The sequence below is a fragment of the Eptatretus burgeri genome, chromosome 1 (assembly GCF_056783735.1).
Source record: "Eptatretus burgeri isolate ZD-2024b chromosome 1, Ebu_testis_v1, whole genome shotgun sequence".
NCBI classification, from domain to species: domain Eukaryota; kingdom Metazoa; phylum Chordata; class Myxini; order Myxiniformes; family Myxinidae; genus Eptatretus; species Eptatretus burgeri.
In genome coordinates, this window is record NC_140961.1 from 47,595,979 (window position 1) to 47,619,571 (window position 23,593).

The 23,593-nt window shown below is 46.7% G+C and overlaps 1 protein-coding gene across 1 annotated transcript; it reads right to left on the reverse strand.

Moving 5' to 3' along the window:
* Positions 1 to 2,339: 2,339 nt before the first annotated feature.
* LOC147034419 (ras-related protein Rab-32-like) lies at positions 2,340 to 18,501 on the reverse strand. Its single transcript, XM_085882905.1, has 3 exons — positions 18,155 to 18,501; positions 5,960 to 6,243; positions 2,340 to 4,470 (listed from the first exon to the last, which is right to left on the reverse strand). Exons 1-3 carry the CDS (start codon positions 18,354 to 18,356, stop codon positions 4,321 to 4,323), a joined length of 636 nt encoding a protein of 211 aa, XP_085739031.1. The 5' UTR covers positions 18,357 to 18,501; the 3' UTR covers positions 2,340 to 4,320.
* Positions 18,502 to 23,593: the final 5,092 nt, after the last annotated feature.

Consider the following 23,593-nt stretch of genomic DNA (forward strand, 5'->3'; position numbering starts at 1 on the left):
AGTACAGTTCCTGTACACCAGTAGCTTACTGTATTAAGCGTCTGACTTGTATGGAGCGAACGATATGGCGGCAATTTAATTTTGAAGCCCTGTCTAGACAGAGTGAAGGACATACTGGCGGAAAAGATACGAGGGTGAGTGAAAACGTATTAGCAATATATTTTTATTTAAATAATATAACTACCATTGAGCATGTACAAGAGCATCATTTTCCCACATAACCCCCCTCCATTTCAACACACTTCGTCCATTGGTTGACAAGCCTCTGTATGCCCTCAAAAAAAAAGTTTTTGGCTGAGTGACGAGCCACACATGCACCGATTTTCATTTGTTGGTCACTGGTGAAATGGCGGCCTCTTAAAAGCGTCTGAGTGGACCAAGCAGGTGGAAGTCTGAAGGGGCCAGGTCAAGCCTGTACGGAGGATTCTCCAACACCAAAAAGTTCAATTGCCGGAGGGTTTCCACAGTATGGGCGGCAGTGTGTGGACGGGCATTGTCATGCAACAACGCAACACCTTATGACAGTAACCCTTGACGTTTCCATCGAATAGCTGGTTTCAACTGGTCCCGGAAGAGCATTTCACAATAACGGACACTGTTTACTGTTGTGCCCCCCTCTTGATAGCATTCCAAAAATTGGGCATTGCGAGTCCCAGAAAAGTGTGAACACCACCTTTTCCGGCCGATGGTCGACTTTTGAACTTCTTTTGGACTGGTGATGTCGGATGTTTCCACTCCATACTCTGACGTTGGCTTTCTGGCTCGTCATGATGGATCAGGATCTCGTCCCCAGTGACAATGCGTCTCAAAAAAAAGCATTCCCTTCATGACGAAAGCGGTTCAAAAGACTTTGGCAGGTTGTCACACAGTTGCACTTGTGCTCTTCTGAGCTGTTTTGGAACCCATCTTGCAGAACCTTTATGAAAGCAGAGTCGGTTGTTGATGATTTCATGTGCAGAACAGTGACTGATGTTCAGATGTTGTGCCACTTCGTCAATAATCGATTATCCAGATTCATGGTGCAGACTCACTCGTTCAATGTTTTCTTCTGTTGTGGACATGGATGGGCATCCAGTTCGTTCATCATCAGTGGCACTTGTGCAACCGTTTTTGAATATGGTAATCCAATCATACACACCCAGCTGAGGTAAAAGCACTGTACCTATATTTTACTGAAAGTCTGCAATGGATTCTGCCCCTGGTACACCTTCTGCCCACAAAAATCGAATCACTACACACTGCTCTTCTTTGGTGCAAATGGACAGTGGAGCAATCATGTTAACTCCCTCACAACGACATAACTACTGACTGCTCAAGGTTTAAAGTGCTTCACAATGGTGCAGACAGTTCATGCTTGTACAATAAGTAATCTAATCAACACAACACAGTCTTTAATAAATCACTGCGGATACTTTGACTCATCCTCATATGTATGGTCATGTCTGAGGCTCCGTTAACACGTTATGCCTCAGCACCAGGATCCTTTGTCCCAGGAAACGGCTGAATGGTTTCTATTTTCTACTGCACTGCATTCAATTATTAATCTTTACCGTTCAAGTTGCCCAAATAAATCAAAATTGACAGCACACGCACAAGAAGCAGAAGTCTTGAACATGTTTTCTTACCTTTTAAAGGGCTTATTTATAACGAGGGGAAAAGCCCGTCAAAATTACGGGTGCTCAAAACTCAACACAACACAGCGGATGAGAATAAATACAAAGTTATGGATTATATGCAATAAATAACAGTCCAATAAATGAGACTTTCCCTGGGGAGGATTAGTGGTGAGGAGCAATTTGTCAAAACATTGCATATTGGTATGACAGCATTGTAACTTTAGCATCCCCCTACCCCAACAGGAGGGTAGGTTCGTCTTCAGCACCCCCTCCCCCCCCCCCCAAACAGGATGGTAAGGCCAACTGCAGCACTCCCCACCCCCTAACAGGAGAGTAAGTTTATGTTTAGCATCCCCCTCCACCACCAAGAGGAGGGTAAGGCCATGTTTATCTCTCCCCCCCCATCAAGAAAGTGAGACTATCTTTAGCTTTACACCATCAAACCCACACCACACCACCATTTCTCAAAACAAATTCCTCTAAGTTAGGGTGTATATCTCTTTGTAAAGCCTTTAAAACCAACACTTCATTAATATTTGCAATTTTCACCAAGACACATGACATAGGGCCAGTGATTCAGTGACATCGTGTTTTCCTTCTACAAGAAACAGGTATTAGTTTTCTAAACGCAGCAACAGACATTCCCACTGGCAAAAACTAAGCAACTTAGCAGAAAGAAAAAAAAAAAAAAGAATCTGGAACACACTTCAACAGGACAAGGCACAGATTCCAAATAGCTTTTATTTTTCAATAAACCCAAAGCTGTTGGAATACTTAAAAAAAAAGACAAGCGGAGAATTACAAAAACAATTCTTATAGAAAGTCTTTTGTTTTTCACAAAAGCATCTCGGTTGTGCCTCGTTGTGCATATCGTGAAACTCAAACAGACATATGCATTGCACCTCAATAGAAAAACGACCCAAAAGGCTCATCAGCACATAAAAACACTCAACCCCAAACAACTGAGCAGCGCTGATTAGATATACCTGTAAACTTGATCAAACAACTAAAGTACCCGTACCATCTCATGGCAAACATATCTTACTAACGAATGGCAAGATCGAAAATGAAATAAAAGTCTCGTACGACTTCATTACATGCACACCTTCTATGTCAAAGTTGAAATTTAAAGCAAACTCTTCAGGTGCCAAACGTTACTCCACGATCAGTAAAACCTACCTTGAGACCGAGCCCCGGAAAATATCCCCGACACAAGGACCCACATGATCTTCCATCGTATGCTCGAAGTTGCTGCGCCACATGAGGCCAAAATTGGTTTTGCCACAAACCCCACACAGCAATCTCAGTCACCATATTAAAAATGCATAAATGACACAATCACCATGCCAACAGGCTTGGATTGTGAGGCTACCTTGTTTATATGGCAGTGTTGGTTTTCTGAAAGGGGGGGGGGGAAAAAAAAAAAAAATATATATATATATATATATATATATATATATATATATATATATATATATATATATATATATATATATATATATATATATATATATATATATATATATAGCTGCTTTGTGTGTATAAAGAAGCTAATATATCTGGAAAAAGCAGGTCAACAAAATTAGCCGAATGGAATGTTGAAAGTACACTGAAAATAAGACTGCACCAGAAAGAAAAAAAATCCTGGAGTACAAAAGCTGGAGCACAATGTATCAAGATAAACAATACCTTTGAAAACACCAATGGCATCTCAATTCCGAGATGGATGCTTTGTTAACATCTGGAAAGACTCGTTTCAAATGTCAAGGCTTCATCAACATTTCCCATGAAAGTAGGCACTTTTGTTAAATTGCACTCATTTGGACAGTTTCACCTTTCTATGACGTCATAGCCTTTCCCAAAGTATGTCTTCCTGGGTTTAGCTGAATTTCTCAAATGAAATGTTCTCATTGGATTTCAAAGTGGAAATCAGCTCATGGGAATCAAACTGGAGAAAACAAAATTGTGGGGCGGGCGACGAGGGGCCAGGGAGAGGGACGACAAAGTGGTACGAGGAACTCATACACAAATAAACTACGTAAAAAAAAAGCACAATCATTGACAGCAAACAATGGCAAATACAACTGGCTTGATGATGCAACCTACCCTAAAACAGTACGATTGCATAATTATTCCTTGGGCTCATTTGTAAACTTGCACATAAACAAATCAGAAAATACTGTTCGAGTTTTTACAGCAATTATCTTTGGTTGCACTTTTCCCACAGCGATTTGACAATCCCAAACAGAGGTGAAGTGTTCGTCATTACTCTGAGTATCCTAAACATAGCTTTGGAATGCTCAACAGAATGTGCCCTCTGCAGGGACTGTTCAACTAGTTCAAAGGATGGGAGAACAGTGCAATAGCTGAACCAGATGCAGAAGTAAATTTATCCATAATCCTGGAGAGAAAGAGTTGGGGTTTTGTACAATACACCTGTGGGACAGTTCAGGAACCTATAAGCAAAGACTCAGAGGTAGGACACTGAACTTTGTTCCTACAGTTTCCCCAAACAAAATAATCAAAAAAATAAATATATAAAGAGACAGGACCAATTACAAAAAGAGCAAATTTGATACAGGATTGTTGGGGCATTTTGCTGAGCAAATCAAACAGCCAGGTTATTCATTTGGCTCAAAATCACTGCATTTTTCGTACATGCACCTGCTCAAAAAAAGAAAAGAAAAAAATGGTTCACAGTCAATCAACAGCAACGAGAATCCTTGTGTGTGCTCATCACATTCTCATCGAGGGATACAATATCCCCATCGCCCTGATGGTCGATCAGCAGATGCTTGTTACTCAGGATGTGGCCAACCAAAAAACGAGCTGCTTCATCAATGTTCACGTTCTCCTGGAAAAAAAAAAGAAAAGAAGCAGAGATATATGTGCAGAATCCCAAACCACAACAGGTGAAGAAACAATAATATTGTTACGGTTGTGGGGGTAGATGGAGGAATTTCATCGCAAAATTAGGATTGTTACAAGAGTTGCCTGGTCCGTGGACGTGTAGGAGACATCCCAATGTAAATAAAGTGGGGAAGCTGTGAACTTAAGTGTTTCTTGTCACCACACGGGGGGGGGGAGGGGGAGGGGGTGGAGCTGTGTTAATTAGATAGGGATTAAGGCCAACTTTCCCCATGACCTTCTCCTACGTTTTTGTATTTACAAGCCAGCCATGAAAGAATTACATTTTTATAATAAACAACCACAACAAGAAGCAAGCCAAACATGTGGAGCAAGCAGAAGCCCCGCCTTCCCGATTTTTGTGCCAACAAGCCACGCCCTGAGGTGGAAGAACGGTGAAGTTCAAAGCGCAGAGAGTAGTTGTGAGAGGTCCGTGGTCGAGAGACGATGGAGCTTGGAGATGGCATGTAAGATCAGGGCATTACGGCTGGCTTTCCTTTCAGGCATGAAGACGACGGCACGATTCTCGTATTTGTGCTGAGGTGAATTGGCTCGCGTGGTGGAGCAAGATGCTGACCATTGACTTGGCTGGGTCGTGAGAGACTGACCTCGAAGCCTCATGTATATCACAGAAGGGAGCGGTGCCATTCTGAAGAGTGGCATCGGCAAGCATGATCGACGAAGCTGCATGGCGGTTGGTGAGCCCTGGTGTTGAATACCACCCCACGTACGTTTCCGGCCCAAAGAGCGGCTCAGCGCCATTTTGGAGCACGTCTTCCTGCGCAGGACAAAGCTCCTTGATCACAAAATTCAATGGAGACCATCTCTGGACAAAGATGAGTGCCAGAATAAAGGGAGGATTTTCTTTTGTTTTGTTTTCCCCTTGTCTGTATTAAAGTCCATGTGTGGAGGTGCCTTAACTTTAGACCTTAATTTACCTCACATTATTATTACATTCTGACCTTGTAAATATTTATATTTTCATTAAATCCGTGTTTATTTTAAATTGCTGGTGTCCGTGTATCTGTGGTGGGTTCGAGTATAAACCCCTCGTGATATGCTTCCGTTGCTCCGCCCATGACATCCTGCCCCTCCCGTGAGCACCATTATCTCTTGAGGATCACGTATCCGCCTCCTGAGGAAAACCGCTCGGTGATCCAGCCTGTTTGGTGAGGACTGCCAATCCACCACAAATGGGTTGGGGGGAGGGGGGGGTGGGTTAACTTAACCAGCCAGACCGGCGACAATATCAACGTTTGGATTAATCGACCATCACAAACACCAGTACAGACAACCGCAGCATCCAGCCAAAACCCACTCAACCAACCCCGAATTTTACGACTTACACCATCCACCGATTACATCGCTGCCCCCCTTACGCCCACCACCATTGGACAAAATTACAGTGACAACTGGACCTTGTGAAAGAGCAGCACCTTTGCAGACGTGTAAAACCAGCTGAGGAAGCCATTTTCCTTGCAGTACGAGTGAAGATGATCTGCCAGCATTTTATCCTCCCCAGTTCCAATCGAGTCACACTTGTTGGCCAGGAGAACGACAGGCAAAGGGAGGCCACCCGGCAGGTACACTTTTTCATCGATATCATGCTTCCATTTCATTACTGCTTCAAATGTGGAGCTTCTTGTGATATCATAAACCACAAATGCACCAACTGCTTCTTTGTAGTACACACGGGTCATGTTTCCAAATCGCTCTTGCCCTGATGAGAAAAGTTGGCAAGAGGATTACAATTCCACAAAGAAAATAAAAAAAATAAAACCACGACATGCCAGACTATTTACATATTCGGTGCTCAAAAATCACAACATTTTGCAAACATTACTAGACTCTGTGGTGTAATGGTTAGAGCGTCAACCCCGAATCTGAGAAGTCCGCAGTTCAAACTCCAGCTGAGTCACACCAAAGATTTTAAAACTGGTACGTGCTTCTCCCTTATTTTTCCGATACGCTGTATGTCAAGCAAGAGCATGGACAATTCCCATAGGAGAGAAGGAAATTCCTCCTGAGGAAATGCCCTGCTGAGTGCGGTGAGAAAAGCTGTGCTGTTGTGATGTCGCTGGTACCTAGAGTACCTCGAGAAGTGACAGCACTTCTGCCAAGCTCAGTGGTTGCATATCTAGTCAAATGCAAATTGGTTCCTGCCTACATGTTGGACTTCATCACACTTTATATCCCTCAAAGAAAGTAATGGTCAAATCCTGGAGATCTAAAAGATCCTTGCACAACATTGAAGGCTCTAAGTTAACAACAACAACAAAAAGATGAGGTTCGGGAGACATTTATGAACTGTAAATTATGAGGTTCTGTGAATTTTGATGTCGAGGGTTCCACAGTTAAGTGACAGAAGAAGCACCATCCACCCAATGTGATAAATAAATAAATCAGCATCTGTTTATTTTACACAAAGCCTGGTGTTGGCTTTACGATTCAGGTGGCTGGCCTAATATCTTGGGGTCTCGAGTTTGAGCCCCTGTCAGACATTGAATTAATACCAGGTGGGGTTGACTCAACATGTCATCCTTCTGAGGTCGGCAAAATGAGGACTCGTGTACTGGTAATGGGGACACTGCATCAGCGACACAGCCGCGCCCCCAGAAAATGACGCCACAGGCTGTACACGACAGCTCGCTATTTTGCAAAAATCTCACAAAACAAACTCCAGAACACAGAGTGGTAAAAATCAGGGAGGCTGAAAAGCATTAAAATGTGACAAATTATCCATATACAAAGCTCTTTCTCGCCACTAAATGACTCGTATTAATGATCGGTGCCTTCCGGGTGGCATAGAAAGCTGAAATTTTGCATTTGGAGCAAAATTGTCCATACCATACTGAAATTTTGCTAATATATATATATATATACATACATACATATATTTCTCATGAAGGGATGCAATGAGGCTTATGGAAGATTAGGGTGGGGGTGAAAGTCATGGATCAGAAATGGAGTAAAGGTAAAAAAAAAAACATTGGGCCAACAAACAGTTATACCACAGTACAAGGAAAGGAAATAGAGAAAGGTGGGAGCATGGTCTCAAGGGATACAAGTGGAGTTCAGTTGTGGAGATGGAAGAGACCTTGAGGTTCTCAATAGTTGAAATCTATTGAGTTCTGTTGAAAAGGTCTCGAGACAAGTCAATGGTCAGGAAGTTCCAAGGGTAAGGGAAGTAAAAATAATTGAGGTGATCGTCGAGTTTCAACTTGGGGAGGCTATTAACAAGGAAAGGAGTTTCTCTCGGAGGATACGTGATTTGGAGGAACAGAGGATGGGTGGAGAAGTGAGAGGGTCGGAGCATGACCAGAATAGAGCCAGGGCAAGTCCAAGAGAAGGTCCACTCAGATGGCAGAATTTCATATTCATGCCGCAGCTTGAATTTCAATGAGATTTTCATGTGTGAATGTGAAATGTTATTAATCTTTGAAAGAAAATGGCAAAATCATAGGTTTAAGGTGTGAAATCACGAAACTAATTTACACATATGCAAACTAGGTGTAACATATGGGACAATTTGAAATGGTGATGTAATAAATTAAACCAAACTTTACAACAATTTCTCTTACATGGACATGAATACTCTACCATGCCCTTTTAATACACACAAAAAAAAATTGTTCACCTCATTCATTATACAAATTAGGCCTGTTCTTGATCAGCGACTTCCCATACGTAGCAATTTACATGATGGATTTTTTTAGGATTACACTAAAAAAAAAATTTTTTTTTTTTTTAATGCCATTAATGCCGAAAAATTTTAATGCCATTTTCAGAAGTTCTAATCCATCATGTATTTGTCATACTGTATATCCTGTATTTCTAGCTTAAAACATAAGTCGATATTTGGTTCACATGTAGTTTTTTGATGTTACGTATGGGACAATACCGTTATGTGTGGGATATTGCTTGTAAAGTCTGTGGGAAAGACTACTTTAACATCGTCAAGATCTGACCACTACTTTGGCCAATGGACATTTTGGGCATTCATGTATTCTCATGAGACCTGTCCTCCACATATGGCCCAGTCTAAGGCAGACTAAACAATATGGGATCATTCTATTTGTAAGGAGGGGTGTAACCTGTAAGGAGAAATTAGTTTTTGTTTATCATTATTTCAGGCACCTCCAAGTTTCTGGTTTTTCTATAAAACATACTGGAATATATATTGTTGTGGTTACCAGATTCGCAAACCACCATTCAGGTCCCTTAGGTGAGGTATCTCGGTAAGTGCATGTGTAGTTAGGCCCAAACCCGTTGTCTAGTGGGAATACATGTCATTTATACGTGCTGCGACTCTTCAGGATAGCCGTTTTTCTTTTACTATCTTTATTTTGGACCAACCGCCATGATCACAACCACAACATCAACCACCAACCACAACGCCGCTTCACCACAACCGCCACGACCTTCCCGTCACACCTCGCCACCGGAGCATCGCCACCGTTCTTTCCCCGCTGTGGGTACCGGTGTTGGACTCATGCAGAACGCGCGTCGAACAGCGTGTACAAAATCACGGATTTTGTGCTTCAAAAACGGATCAAAAACGACACACGCCCACTTTTTGCCGTCCAATCGGTGAGCGAGGGGCGATTTGGCCCCGCCTCCAGAACGATCGGTATATGCAAATTTGTGGATCAAAAAGCCTTCACGCCCACTTTTTCTCGGGCCAATGGGGAGCGAGGTGAAAGGTCAAAGGGAGGGGGTCAAAGGCGAAGTTACGGGGGGATAAAAGGACGGTGTTCGTCAGTCAGAAGAGAGTCGCAAACGAGAACGAGAAGGAGTCGGAACGAACGAGAACGAGAACGAAAGAAGTCTGGAGCCCGAAGCCTGCAGTAGCTGGAGAAGCTGAAGAGAGTCGGACGAGGGGGTGCTCGCGTCGGTGCCAGGAGCTGCACGCCCGAGGGAGGCCGGCAGCGCGACCTGGCCGAGGTGGAGACGCACACCAGGGATAATAAAGATCCTCTATACCCCGAGCATCAGCAACCCCCTCCTGTTTCCCCCCGCGCTGAGATAGTGCGACCAAGGAGGCCCCGTTCCCACCCCCTGCCAGGCACTGTCCACGAGGCCCGCGGGTTGCGGGGCCATCGCCGCTCCGCGTCTCATCACCAGACGGGTAGGCCCGACCCGGTCTCGGCCTCAGGCCTACCTCATTCTTGGGGGATTTCTTTTCCTTGGTTTTGGGTATGTGTTGTCGGCGCCGTCTGTGAAGTAGAATTGTATAAGTGTTGCCGTGTGCTCGGTAGTCGGTATTAGCTCTGCACTGTGTTTTCACTTTTATGTTTGCTTTTTGTATAAATGGAATTGTGTTTTCTTTTTTGTGTACATTTGGTGGAATTGTATTTGTGTGCTTTCCGTTCGTCGCGAATAAATGTGCTTTATTGTTGAACTGTTCTCCCGCTTCGCTTCGTCTTTTCCTCCATTGAATCCCCATCTTGCTTCACGTAAAGGGTTGGTAGTGGGCTGAATACGCCCGATAATTAATCGAACCGTCGAGGTCGACGATAACACCGCTCGGTTATTCTGATAGTACGGAACGGGTCGCTTAAGTGGCCCGTGTCCGAAGTCGACCTGCGGCGAGGTGCGATCGCCCGGTCTACCCTCCGCGTGGGTACTTAGGTAGTTCGAATTTGGCGAGCAACCCTATCCCACGCGGGGGCTGATTGGCTCGATCGCGGTGAGACCGAAAGGTCCACCCGTGACTGGTTCCCGGCGTTAGTCCGAGAGGGTCACGACTGGATTGTCCGTCCGGTGGGCGACGTGCCGCGATTCGAGTTACGTGGCCGTTCGCACGCCGGCGGGCGCGAATCCGCAACACTGGTGTCAGGAGTGGGATACAAATTCATCGCCCTCCTCACGGCACTGGTATCGGAGAACAGGAAAACGGGCTCTCCTGTCTCCGGCTAAATTCACGGGAATCGGTCCAGGGGTGAGAGAAGCGACCCCCGATTCCCTCCAAATTACGAGCGAGCAAATTAACCCTTCACGAGAAGCAAGATGGCGTCTCAAGGCGAGCGGGAGCCGGGGGTATTAGAAATGTATATGTGTAATAATGTAGAGTCCATGGTCCAGGATGGAATCCCCGAGCAGGAAATGTTGATTGTGCAGGAACACGGACTCGCCCAACTGAACCCAGGGCCCGAGGTGGGTGCGGCAGCGGCCGCGGTGTATGACACCTCCCCCCCCCTCTCCACCAAGACCCTTCCCCAACCCTTGCCGAAACGGCTCAGCTGAGTGCATCCAACATGGCCCAGCTATGCGCCATGCTGGCGGCAATGAACAAACAAATGAATGAAGTGAAAACGACGATGGATACAAATACAAATGAAATGAAAAACGAAATGAAAGACATGAACAAGCAAATGAATGAAGTGAAAACGACGATGGATGCGAATACACAGTACATGAAAAAAGAAATGAAAGAACTACGGGGTGAGACGCAGAACATGGGCCGATGCCTGCAGGCGGGCATGAAGGCCGTGACCAGGGAGCTGGGAATGGCGACTCCACGTGTGGGAGCAAACGAGCTGGGTGGGGGTGCAACGGCTGACAGGCCCGCGGTGGAGGCGGGTGAAAAAATAATTCGTGGAACGTGTTGGGCGAGGGTCGTGACGATGACCGAAAGGGAAAAATTAAATGGGGAGACCAAAACGTGCGAGACGAGACACGAGGTGACGACAACGGAAATAATAGTTGAGACAAGGGAGGTAAAGGGTGAAGAGTTGGCAGAGACACGGGAGACAGAAAAAAATAGAGGGAAGACTACACGATGAAGATGGGGTAAGTGACGCACACACACACACACGGAGGTAGTGGAGGATAATGGGGGTGAGCCCGCGGAGCGTGTAGGGACCCGGTGCGAGCAGCGGGATGGCCTCCTCCAGGAACGAGGGGAGGGAGTATGCCCCCTTGAGGCGAGTCACGACCAGGTGAGTTCGGTCGTGTTTTGCGAGGTTGAGGGGACGAGTGCTGTGGACGGGTGCACGGAGAGCTTGGGGGGTATAGAGGCCCCGGAGACCCTTGTGGGGACACGAATGCCCAGTGTGGTTGTCCCTGTGTGTGTGGTGTAAGGTGTGAGTGCGTCCCCGTGTGTGGAAGCGACCCCGTGTGTGAGTGGTGTGGTGGCGATGGTGCCAGAGTACGTGCTTCCCAGCACGCCGTGTGTGGATGAGGCATCGTGTGTGAGAGAGGCCGTGTGTGTGGATGAAACGGCCAGTATGAATGAGGCACCACGTGTGAGTGGTGTGGTGGCGATGTTGCCGGAGTACGTGCTTCCCAGCACACCGTGTGTGGATGAGGCACGGAGTGCGAGTGAGGCACCGCGGGTTAGTGCCCCCGCGTGTATGAGTGAGGCACGGTGTGTGGATGAGGTACCGCGGGTGAGTGCCCCCGCGTGTGTGGATGAGGCACGGAGTGCGAGTGAGGCACCGCGGGTGAGTGCCCCGCACGCGTGAGTGAACGGCCGTGTGCAAGGTCGCTGTGTGCCAGGGAGACCGTGTGTGTGAGAGAGCGGTATGAGAGGGAGATGTCGGTTGGCATGCGGGAGCACGCAGCCGCGTCTCCCGGTGTGAATGTGATGGAGTGGACTGTGTGCGTCGTAACACGCAGGTGTGCGTGGGTGGAATGGAGACGACGACGGCGACAGAGGAGAGAAAGCCGAGTAGCGGCTGTAGTTGTTTCGAGGACCGTGCCGGGTTCACCCAGCAGTGAGCACGCGGTTCGTGCTGTGCAACGCACGAGACCACCACGTGCTCGCTTGCGAGAGTGAAGTCCCGGTCCGGAAACGCACGCGGTGGATTTGCCGATCCCGCGGACGGACAAAGTTAGGCAGGTAAATGGATTTGGACCGGACGGGTTCTCCACGCGATCGTGTGTGTTAAGCTCCAACGGGCAAAGCACATGTGTTCGCGTGGGGAACCCCTCGAGACGTGTGGCTTGTGTTTTTTTTTTATGCGCACGGTGACGTCATGGCTGCACTTGGGGTTGGAATCCGGCAGGAGGGGTATCTCTGCCGGATGGTCCCGTCCAAGGAGGGACGAGGAACACGTGCAGCTGCATGACGTCACGGGCAGGTGCAAAGTGCGCGAGCTCTGAGTTGCCGCGCAGGTGCTGGGCATGAAAAAAAAAGGGAAAAACAAGCCTCACTTTCGGGTGTACAGGATTCCTGGGCAAGGGGTGAAAGACCCCCTTACGCCTGGGCACAGGATGGAAACTAGTTAGGGGGAAGGGTTAGCTTAGCTAGACCGACTTCATGGGGCAGGGGTAAGTCCTCATGGAGTCCGTGGAATGGATTAGTTAGAGAGATTGTAGCCAGATTTAGGTTGGGAAATAAAATGGGATTATTTTGGAGACAGTGACTGACAGTGAATGTGTAGAGGGGACGTAGTTTAGCTACGTAGGTTAAAAGGAACGTGCTGTAGTTTAAGGGACGACGTGGGAGCACGAGTTAGTTAGGGGATGTAGTTAGAAGAATGGCAGAGTTCAGCGGTGTGTGTGTTGAAGAGTTGTTGGTGAGTTGTGAGGTGAGTACTTGGTGAGTGAGTGAGGCCAGCGGGTCTGTGTGTGTGGAGTGAATGGGGAATGCATGGTGCGATGAGTGATTGGGGGGAGGAGTGACTCCCGCACCAAGGGACCCCGGGATCAGTGTAGAGTGAGTTAGCTGGGTTAGTCAAATTGAAAAATGGAGGTCGTTTTGTTGTTGGTGGGAAAGTAGGCTCGAGACCCATTTGGAGGGGTGCAGGAGCCCTGTTGACGGGCTTGGGAGCGTGGCTGCGAAAGGTGAGTATCGCTGAGTGGGTACCCCGGGCACCAGGCTAGTCGGCCGCGGTAGGCCATGGGCCCATGGGGGGCCGGGATAGAGTAGTGGGCACGGGTGCGCCTGCTTGGTGCGGGGGCCCGGGGCGCCATTAACCGCGTGGGCAGTGTTGTGGGCACGGGTGACCCTCGGAAAGGGGCCCGGGAGGCCGGCCTGCCACGTGTGCGTTTCAGGGGAGGTGCCATGGGGGGCACTCCCCGGTGTTAGGGAGCTGGTAGGCTCGGAGGCAGTGTAGTGCCCGGGGGTGCCATAGCGGGAGAATCGGCAGAGGGTCGTGCCTGCCAAAGGGAGCCACGTGTCCCAGCCAGGAGACCGTGTGAGGGCACGGAGAGAAAATTGGGGGGCGAGGCCCGAAATTGTGAGGACACCAACACAGGCGACGGGAATCTGGGTTGTTAGAACCAATAGTTTAAGCGAGAGGCGCTTGTTCAAAGCCCCGGGGTAGTTTAACAGTTAAATGGTTAGGGTAGATTAGGAGATGTACCCCTCCGCACCATCCATCCTCTCGCTGTCGTTGTGGGCCGCTGGACCCACTTTGGGTTAGATCGCTGAACTCTGGAGAGGCCATTCTGAGGCTTCGTTGGGCCTCGACACAGGACGTTAGCTCTCCCTTATTCCCCTCGGGAAGGGAACGTAGGGGTTGGGAGTAGGCTAGGTGACAGAATAGGTTAGCCGAACAAAGACGATAAAGGGGGTTAGGGGACGATTTATAGTGGGGAAGTAAAAATAAAAACAACAAAAAAATAAGTTGGGGCTAAATTGGTTTTTCACAAATTAAGGGAGTGGGTATGTACAGTGACAGGCAAAGGCGATAGGTTGGGAGGGAGACAGGTAGGTAGGTCCGAGCCCGCCTTCCAAGTGGCCAGCACCACCGCACTCCCTCCACCAACCTCCATTGAACGGCAAAGGCTGGCCAACTTCATCGGCTGGCCGTGTTTTGCTTCAAGGCGGAGGCCGGCCAAGTTCATCGGCAGCTGTGTGCTGCAAGGCCTGTGCCATCGGCTGGCCGTGTTTGCTTCAAGGCCTGTGCCGGCCAGTTCATCTGCTGGCTGTTTTTCTTCAAGGCCTGTGCCGGCCAGTTCATCTGCCCGCTATGTTTGCCTGCAGCGGCCTTCTTCTGCGGGCTGTGTTTGCCTGCTCACCTTTGCCATACCATGCCCACTGCCCACGTTCACCAGCCCCGTTCAATTTTTGCTTTGCCCCCCCCTGTTCATTTCCATGTGCGCCAGGATCAAGGCAACAGTTTGCAAGCTGCGAGAACTGCCCTGTTGGCAGCTACAACACGGGCCTGCAGTGGCGGCCCGTGCACCGTGTTTGTGTTCATCCATCCATTCGTTGTGCTCATTGCGTGTGCCACTTGAGCTGGCACGGAGACTGCGTTTGTGCAGCCCAAGCACCGTTGTGGTTCACTGAGTTCAGTTCAAAAGGGAAGGCCTTGGACTGCGTGTGAGCAGCCAGCCACGTTCCCTGTCACCTGCATTGTTTTGAGCCAGAGACTGCATGTGGGCAGCCTGGCTCCCTGCTAACTGCTTTTCTTTTGCAGAGTTCAGTGATCCTGGGCCATGGTTTAGTGTAAAATTTGTAAGTTAAGGTTAAGATGTACTGTAAATATGAGTGCGCCCCCCGGCATGTCTGTCTAGCGCCGGCAATTTTATTTAAGTCGTCCGTATGAGTGAGTTTGTTTAGATAGTTACGCAGCCCTTAGGTTATTTATTTTGGGGACACGAATACCATGAATGTCGCACTCAGGGATCCGTAGGTAAAATGTACTAGGGGAAAACTACACATGATGGCACACGAAAATTTGACGACTCGGGACGAGTCTGTAAAAAGGGAAGGGGGTAGTGTTGTGGTTACCAGATTCGCAAACCACCATTCAGGTCCCTTAGGTGAGGTATCTCGGTAAGTGCATGTGTAGTTAGGCCCAAACCCGTTGTCTAGTGGGAATACATGTCATTTATACGTGCTGCGACTCTTCAGGATAGCCGTTTTTCTTTTACTATCTTTATTTTGGACCAACCGCCATGATCACAACCACAACATCAACCACCAACCACAACGCCGCTTCACCACAACCGCCACGACCTTCCCGTCACACCTCGCCACCGGAGCAGCCACCGTTCTTGCCCCGCTGTGGGTACCGGTGTTGGACTCATGCAGAACGCGCGTCGAACAGCGTGTACAAAATCACGGATTTTGTGCTTCAAAAACGGATCAAAAACGACACACGCCCACTTTTTGCCGTCCAATCGGTGAGCGAGGGGCGATTTGGCCCCGCCTCCAGAACGATCGGTATATGCAAATTTGTGGATCAAAAAGCCTTCACGCCCACTTTTTCTCGGGCCAATGGGGAGCGAGGTGAAAGGTCAAAGGGAGGGGGTCAAAGGCGAAGTTACGGGGGGATAAAAGGACGGTGTTCGTCAGTCAGAAGAGAGTCGCAAACGAGAACGAGAAGGAGTCGGAACGAACGAGAACGAGAACGAAAGAAGTCTGGAGCCCGAAGCCTGCAGTAGCTGGAGAAGCTGAAGAGAGTCGGACGAGGGGGTGCTCGCGTCGGTGCCAGGAGCTGCACGCCCGAGGGAGGCCGGCAGCGCGACCTGGCCGAGGTGGAGACGCACACCAGGGATAATAAAGATCCTCTATACCCCGAGCATCAGCAACCCCCTCCTGTTTCCCCCCGCGCTGAGATAGTGCGACCAAGGGGGCCCCGTTCCCACCCCCTGCCAGGCACTGTCCACGAGGCCCGCGGGTTGCGGGGCCATCGCCGCTCCGCGTCTCATCACCAGACGGGTAGGCCCGACCCGGTCTCGGCCTCAGGCCTACCTCATTCTTGGGGGATTTCTTTTCCTTGGTTTTGGGTATGTGTTGTCGGCGCCGTCTGTGAAGTAGAATTGTATAAGTGTTGCCGTGTGCTCGGTAGTCGGTATTAGCTCTGCACTGTGTTTTCACTTTTATGTTTGCTTTTTGTATAAATGGAATTGTGTTTTCTTTTTTGTGTGCATTTGGTGGAATTGTATTTGTGTGCTTTCCGTTCGTCGCGAATAAATGTGCTTTATTGTTGAACTGTTCTCCCGCTTCGCTTCGTCTTTTCCTCCATTGAATCCCCATCTTGCTTCACGTAAAGGGTTGGTAGTGGGCTGAATACGCCCGATAATTAATCGAACCGTCGAGGTCGACGATAACACCGCTCGGTTATTCTGATAGTACGGAACGGGTCGCTTAAGTGGCCCGTGTCCGAAGTCGACCTGCGGCGAGGTGCGATCGCCCGGTCTACCCTCCGCGTGGGTACTTAGGTAGTTCGAATTTGGCGAGCAACCCTATCCCACGCGGGGGCTGATTGGCTCGATCGCGGTGAGACCGAAAGGTCCACCCGTGACTGGTTCCCGGCGTTAGTCCGAGAGGGTCACGACTGGATTGTCCGTCCGGTGGGCGACGTGCCGCGATTCGAGTTACGTGGCCGTTCGCACGCCGGCGGGCGCGAATCCGCAACAATATATATATATATATATATATATATATATATATATATATATATATATATATATATATATATTTCCCATTTACACAAAATTAATACCTTCTATTCCCTTGTGTAAGTGGAAGTAGTCCAATTATAACTGCATTTCCAGATTTGATAGTTTCAGTCTCGTTGATAAATGTTTACATCGACATATAATTACTTCTATTGAATGTACAAAAGCCATGAGGTCCTGAGACAAATCAAAACAAAAATCTGTATGAGCATTAAAAAAAAAAAAAAATTACCAACAAATTACTCGATGCAAATTATTTTGTTTATTTTCATTCCTTGTCCACACACTAAAACAGATGTCCTATGTGTCCTGTCTGGGTTTAATCATTCTATATGGTACATTTCTGTGTTTGTCCACAAATTTGTGCATTTCATTCTCTCCATTAGTACTTGCAAACCATGCTCAATACGATTCTAATTTAAAATAATTTTGCATTTTTAATATCGAATAATTAGATGATCACTTTGTTGCATATCCGACCACATGAATTGCTGAGTTTCTAACAGTTCAATGTTGGATCTTTGTGTTAAAATATAAACTCAAGCCTGCTGATTGTGTTATGAAAGGCAATTGACATCAACAATGAGTATGTCCCATACGTAACGTGTTCTTCGTTAACACTACTTAATCTCTCGTGATCACTGTGTATTTCTTCTGTAAGAGAACTTGTGATGAGTTACACAAGCGTTTCAACTTTCTCCACACTGAAAATTCTGGTGAATGATTAAAATACTTTCAGAACTTTGAACTTGAACATATTTCTTTGAAAAAAAAATGTTTCTTGTGGTCCCGTACGTAATGCATCATGTTCTCGTCAATTACATAATCATACCGAGGACTAATGACATATAAATTCTTGTGGGGATTCTCCTGGCAGATGCCCAACATTGAAATAAAAAGCACTGAAATCAATGACCATCTTAATTACTTTTTCAGAGGGTTAAACTCTCTGAACGTCCCATATGTAACGTGCGTGAATTCTTGGACTTTCCGGCTAGTAACAGTAAAACCACAGGAAGGACACCAAAGCGAACTTAACGAAGCTCTTGGCATAAACACCTCGTCATATCTTCACCATACGGTTACCACGGCAGTGTGGTACACATCGCTGAATGTACAGGCTAGCTTAACCCCGTTCCATCGGAGGAGGAGGAGGAGGTGGTGGTGGTGGTGGTGGTGGTTTCTCCAGCCCGAACCACAATTCGTGGGACGTACCGATCCTGATCCGAGAAAGACAAACAAAAACTACGACTATCCGAACAAGAACTGACCGGCGATGTCCCACAGCTGGAGACGGACGAGCGTGTCCTCGTTCCACGGGATCACTTTGAGCGCGAAATCGACCCCGATGGTGGCGCGGTAGTTATGAGAGAACATCTGGTGCACGTATCGTTTAATGATGCTCGTCTTTCCCACGCCGAGATCGCCGATCACCAGAACTTTGAACAGGAACTCCTTGTTGGTTTCTTCCATTGCGAAAGGCTGAAATAACGAGTCTTCCTCACGGGATACCGCACGACACCACGAGCACCTTTAAAGGCACCAACCAGCACAGCAGCCCCACCAAACGTCACCAAACAGCAACCACCAGCCCTCCGTATTACAAGTCCTTCCTCCAGTTGCTCAGGTTAGTGTTTTAATACACTGTGTTAAATAGTTTCACTAGTTTACACGATTTCCACTTAAATGTACCTTTTCGCATTGAATCCAACATCTAAAAAGAAATAAAAAAATCAACAGGAAAAAGACGAACTGGCACTAGTCGAGCTAATAAAATGCTGCTACACACCCCAATACCTTTTGGTTTACAGTCTGTGTACAGCGTGATCGTACATAAAAGCAAAAGCAGAGTTCAGCATGACAAAAACAAAACAACAACAAAACGAAAACAAACTACGTAAAGCAGTTCGAAAATTAAGCATCAGTTTTAATAAAGGTGTCATCTATTTATTACGCACTTGTGGAAATGGGAGGAAAATAATTAATAACGTGCACAATAAACTGAACTACTATCAGCCGGAGTTAAATTTGAGAAAATGTAAGAGGGGGGGGGAGAGACAGAGAGACACACAGACACACAGACACACAGACACACAGACACACAGACACACAGAGAGAGAGAGAGACAGAGACAGAGACAGAGACAGAGACAGAGACAGAGACAGAGACAGAGACAGAGACAGAGACAGAGACAGAGACAGAGACAGAGACAGAGAGAGAGAGAGAGAGAGAGAGAGAGAGAGAGAGAGAGAGAGAGAGAGAGAGAGAGAGAGAGAGAGAGAGAGAGAGAGAGAGAGAGAGAGAGAGAGAGAGAGAGAGAGAGAGAGAGAGAGAGAGAGAGAGAGAGAGAAAAATATCAGCACTCCCAGAAATTGGACTGGTCTTCTTATAATTATTTTGCATGCATTAAAAGGTTGCAGGGTTGAAGGTGGAGTCATTTAATTGGTTAAGGGCATGGCTGTGCCAATGATGCAACAGCCTCAGCAGGTTGGAATGGGAATTTGTAATTTGTTCAGGGTGCCGGTAATAGCTCACCCACTCTTCCCCAAAGACCATGGAATCTTTATCATGTACCAGCTAATGCCAGCACATGGGACGCCCAGTTTAACGTCCATCCGATCGAGGGACAGCACACACATTGATGATCCATCCTGCCTGTGACAGCTTAGTGCTGGGTCGGGATTCAAACCCAGGCGAGACCGTTTCGAGGCAAGTGTACATACCTCTACTCTAAGCCATCCTGCCAGCCAATTTGTGATTGTGGAGGCCAACAATTCTCTCGAGGTAAATGTGTATCTTTTCACACCACTTGGTGGAAGTGGGTTTAACAAGACATAACTAGAAAGAGCAGAGATTGCAGACCCTTGCCAGGACTTGTTATTGTGTGGTGTTTGTGTAGTTTTGTGCAGTATAATTTGTGTGGTGTTTGTGTACAGGTGTGTTATGTAATTAATAATACACATAACTAGAACTACCACTTTATAACTGCTGGCAGTGATGACCGGGTACCAAGACGTCCCGCTTTGACTCAACCCCACTTTAATCGGACACCTGACCCTGACCCACGACGTTTATGATTATTCAATTTAATTTAGCATGGGATTAAAATATAAATTCAATCTAAATCAAATGGAAAACCAAATAGGTACACTCCTGCAAAGGAGTCATCAGAAGGAACCTGAACAAGCAAAAAGCAAAGATGAAGTCATCAGGAGAAACCTGCACAGGATTCACATTTCAGCTGCTTCTTCTCGACCCTAAAACCCATTCAAAAAATAATCAAAAAGAACACAGACTCAAAAAATTAAATAATTTGGCCCACCAGACCATGCATCCGATCAAGTTGATATTTGACACATATATTCTCCATCACTGACAGACCATAATTGTGAAGTTTCACGTCGTGTGATGCAGTGGTTCAAGAGATATAATTTGTTTAACATTTTCATTCAATCCAATATGGCTGCCAGACCATGTGGCATCAATTATTTGTGAACGTCCTGGTATTCTCATTGGGGAACATGTGTATGAAATATCCCCTCGATATGTCCAGCCATTCTTGAGAAGAAGATTTTTTAAAGCTTTCAGGGTAAATCCAATATGGCTGGCAAACGATGTGACCGATGATGTCATAGGGTGGGAATGTTTTCTTCCTCATGGACAGGCGTCATATCTGTAAAGTTTTGCATCACCTCGATCTGTTCAGCCGTTTTGGAGAAGAAGATTTTTGAAGGTTAAAAAAAAAAATCAAAAAAAAAAATATATATATATATATGAGGTGTGTTCAAAAAGTATCCAACCTTAATTTTTCATGCGTAAACAAATGAAGCTCGGGAGGCGTGGTTTGGTGCAGTATGAGGCGATCCTAATCCATATGCGTGAATATTTTCCCGCCTGCAGAAGCTGTCAGTCACCGACAGACCGCTGATGAGTGAGGAAGTGTAAGCGAGCGCCGTCGGATTTTCGTTTTTGACAAAATGACGGAAAAACTTGAACAACGCTACTGCATCAAATTTTGTGTAAAGCTTGGCGATACCCAAGTGGAAACGATCCACAAGATTCAACAGGCCTTCGGGAACGAAGCAATGGGCACCACACAGATAAAATAGTGGTACAACCGCTTCAAAGATGGTCGCACATCAGTGGAAAGTGAAGCACGTTCTGGTAGGCCCTCATCATCCCGAAATGAGATCGTCATTGACCAAGTGAGGACCCTTCTGATGCAGGATCGTCGAATCACGATCAGAGAACTTGCAGATGAGGCAGGCGTCAGCATTGGATCCGTTCATTCCATTGTGACTGAGGATTTGGGCTTAAGAGGAATCTCAGCGAAGTTCGTGCCAAAGCTGCTAACGATCGAGCAGAAGCAACTCCGCTTGGAGATCACACAGGACATGCTGGAGACAGTGAACAGTGATCACTGGCGATGAGACCAAAGTGATCCGTCATTTTGTTATGTTATGGCCGCTGTGTTATGTTATGGCCGATATCTATATCTAGTGTGTCCGCAAAATATATATATATATATATATATATATATATATATATATATATATATATATATCTTCTTCTTCCTCCTTCGGCTGCTCCCGTTAGGGGTCGCCACAGCGGATCATCCATATGATCCGCATAGTGATTTGGCACATGTTTTACACCGGATGCCCTTCCTGACGCAACCCTGGTCGCCTCTTGCGACACAGGGATCTGGTACACCTATTTTAACCGGGGTATACACCGGCCCAGTACACTGGTACTCATTTCGCCGACCTCGGAAGGATGACAGGCTGAGTCAACCCCCTGGTGTATTAATTCAGTGGCCCAACGGGGCTTGAACTCAGGACCTTTTGGATCCCAAGCCGCTGCCCTAACCACTGCGCCAACACCAGGAATATATATATATATATATATATATATATATATATATATATATATATATATATATATATATATATATATATTGCTGCCGAATCACGTGACTGATATCATCAATTTTTTTTCTGTGGACCATTTTATCCTGAGATGACCCTCAAAATTTTTCATACTGATCAGATGTAGTGTTCTACATATGCAATTATGACGTCATAACGAAGGCACCTGTGATATCATAAAAAAATCACACTTATCCCCCATGAGCAGTACTTGCCGTGTGCCAAGTTTCAATTTTTGTCCTTGGTGTGGTTTCAGAGCTGCAGAGCTCCAAAGTTTTTCTGGTTTTCCAACATGGCTGCCACACCACGTGACCTATGATGTCATAATTATCATTAAAACATCGACATGATTCGTCGCTCCTACGATAAAAATTTTGTCTCAGTCCGACAAGTGGTTGCGAAGAAAAACACAAAAGTTCTCGACGGACAGACAAACAAACAAACAAGCCGGTAGGGGACGAGGGATCCGCTAGGATCGAAGCGCTGGATACGATGCTTTTCATTCTGACCGATCCACCGCCGAAGATTCATTGCCAAGACGTATTGGTTCACATACAATTGTTCCTCTGCCTGGCAAGATTTTTCCTATTGCTCATTTTGCCAACTGGCACTCCTCATAAAAAATGACGGTAAATAGACACCCTATTTTTTAAGGACTGCCATTTCAAAAATAAAACCGAAATCAAAAATTGGCTCGAGTAAAATTTTCTAAATATCTCGAAGTGTTTAATTCCGAAGTCTCGTTTCTCCACATTCAAAACTGTAGGACAAGTATTGAAAATAGTGAACGTGGTTTTTCGGCCGCTGCACAGCAACCGGGCAACGAAACTCAAACGCGCACACTCCCAGCCCATATGGCACCTGTTCGCCAAGTTTCATCGAAACCGGTTTGCTGGTTTGTGCTGTGGAGTCTCGCGTTGCAGACACACACACAGACAGATGGAAAACCCGACAATAAGGGATATCTAGCGAATCTAACAGACAAGCCGGTAGGAGGCGATGGGTCGCCGAGCATGGAAACTATAAGATATAGAACAAAATGGATGTCATATTATGGATGTGGAATCACCTTAAGATTATGCATATCAAATCTCATCCAGTTCCATCTCCTGATAACTACTCGGTATCCATTTGAATGAAAAGTACCGAAAATGCGGTTTGAAATCGGAAATCCCCAAAGTTCGAGGGGGTGCTGTGGGTGAACAAAGATCAAAATCGAAAATCTGGCTCGATCGTTTGTGCACAATGTATTCCAGACGATTAGTGTGAATTTTCATGACAATCCGACCATAACCCTAGGAGGAGTAGCATTTGGCATGAAGGCACCTCCAGCTCTCGCTTATTATCGATTTTTGCACTAATTGACCTTTGACCGCTGATCTAAGCGAAATCGGTCAATATGTCCTGAGGCAAAGTTGTAGTACTCATTGAGTACCATGAACCTGCAAAGTTTCATTCGTATCGATGCACTCACCTGGTCGCTCGGGGGCCTTCAATTTCGCCAATTTTCGCGCATACCCTAATTGTAGGGGGCGCTGCGGGTAAAGTATTCCATATATCACAAAAACCGGAATATATTTGATAGAGTATCACCTGTAGATCATTCGTGCCAAATTTCATAACCCTACGTGGGATAATGGCTTTGGGAATTGATTTCGCGTGAACGGTACCGATTTTGAAGGTTTTTTGGTTGTTGCTCGGGATCCAAAAAGTCCCTAGCAACCATCACAATTTCCACAGAACGAGGTCATAAGATGTACCTCCCACCCGAGTTTGGTCAAC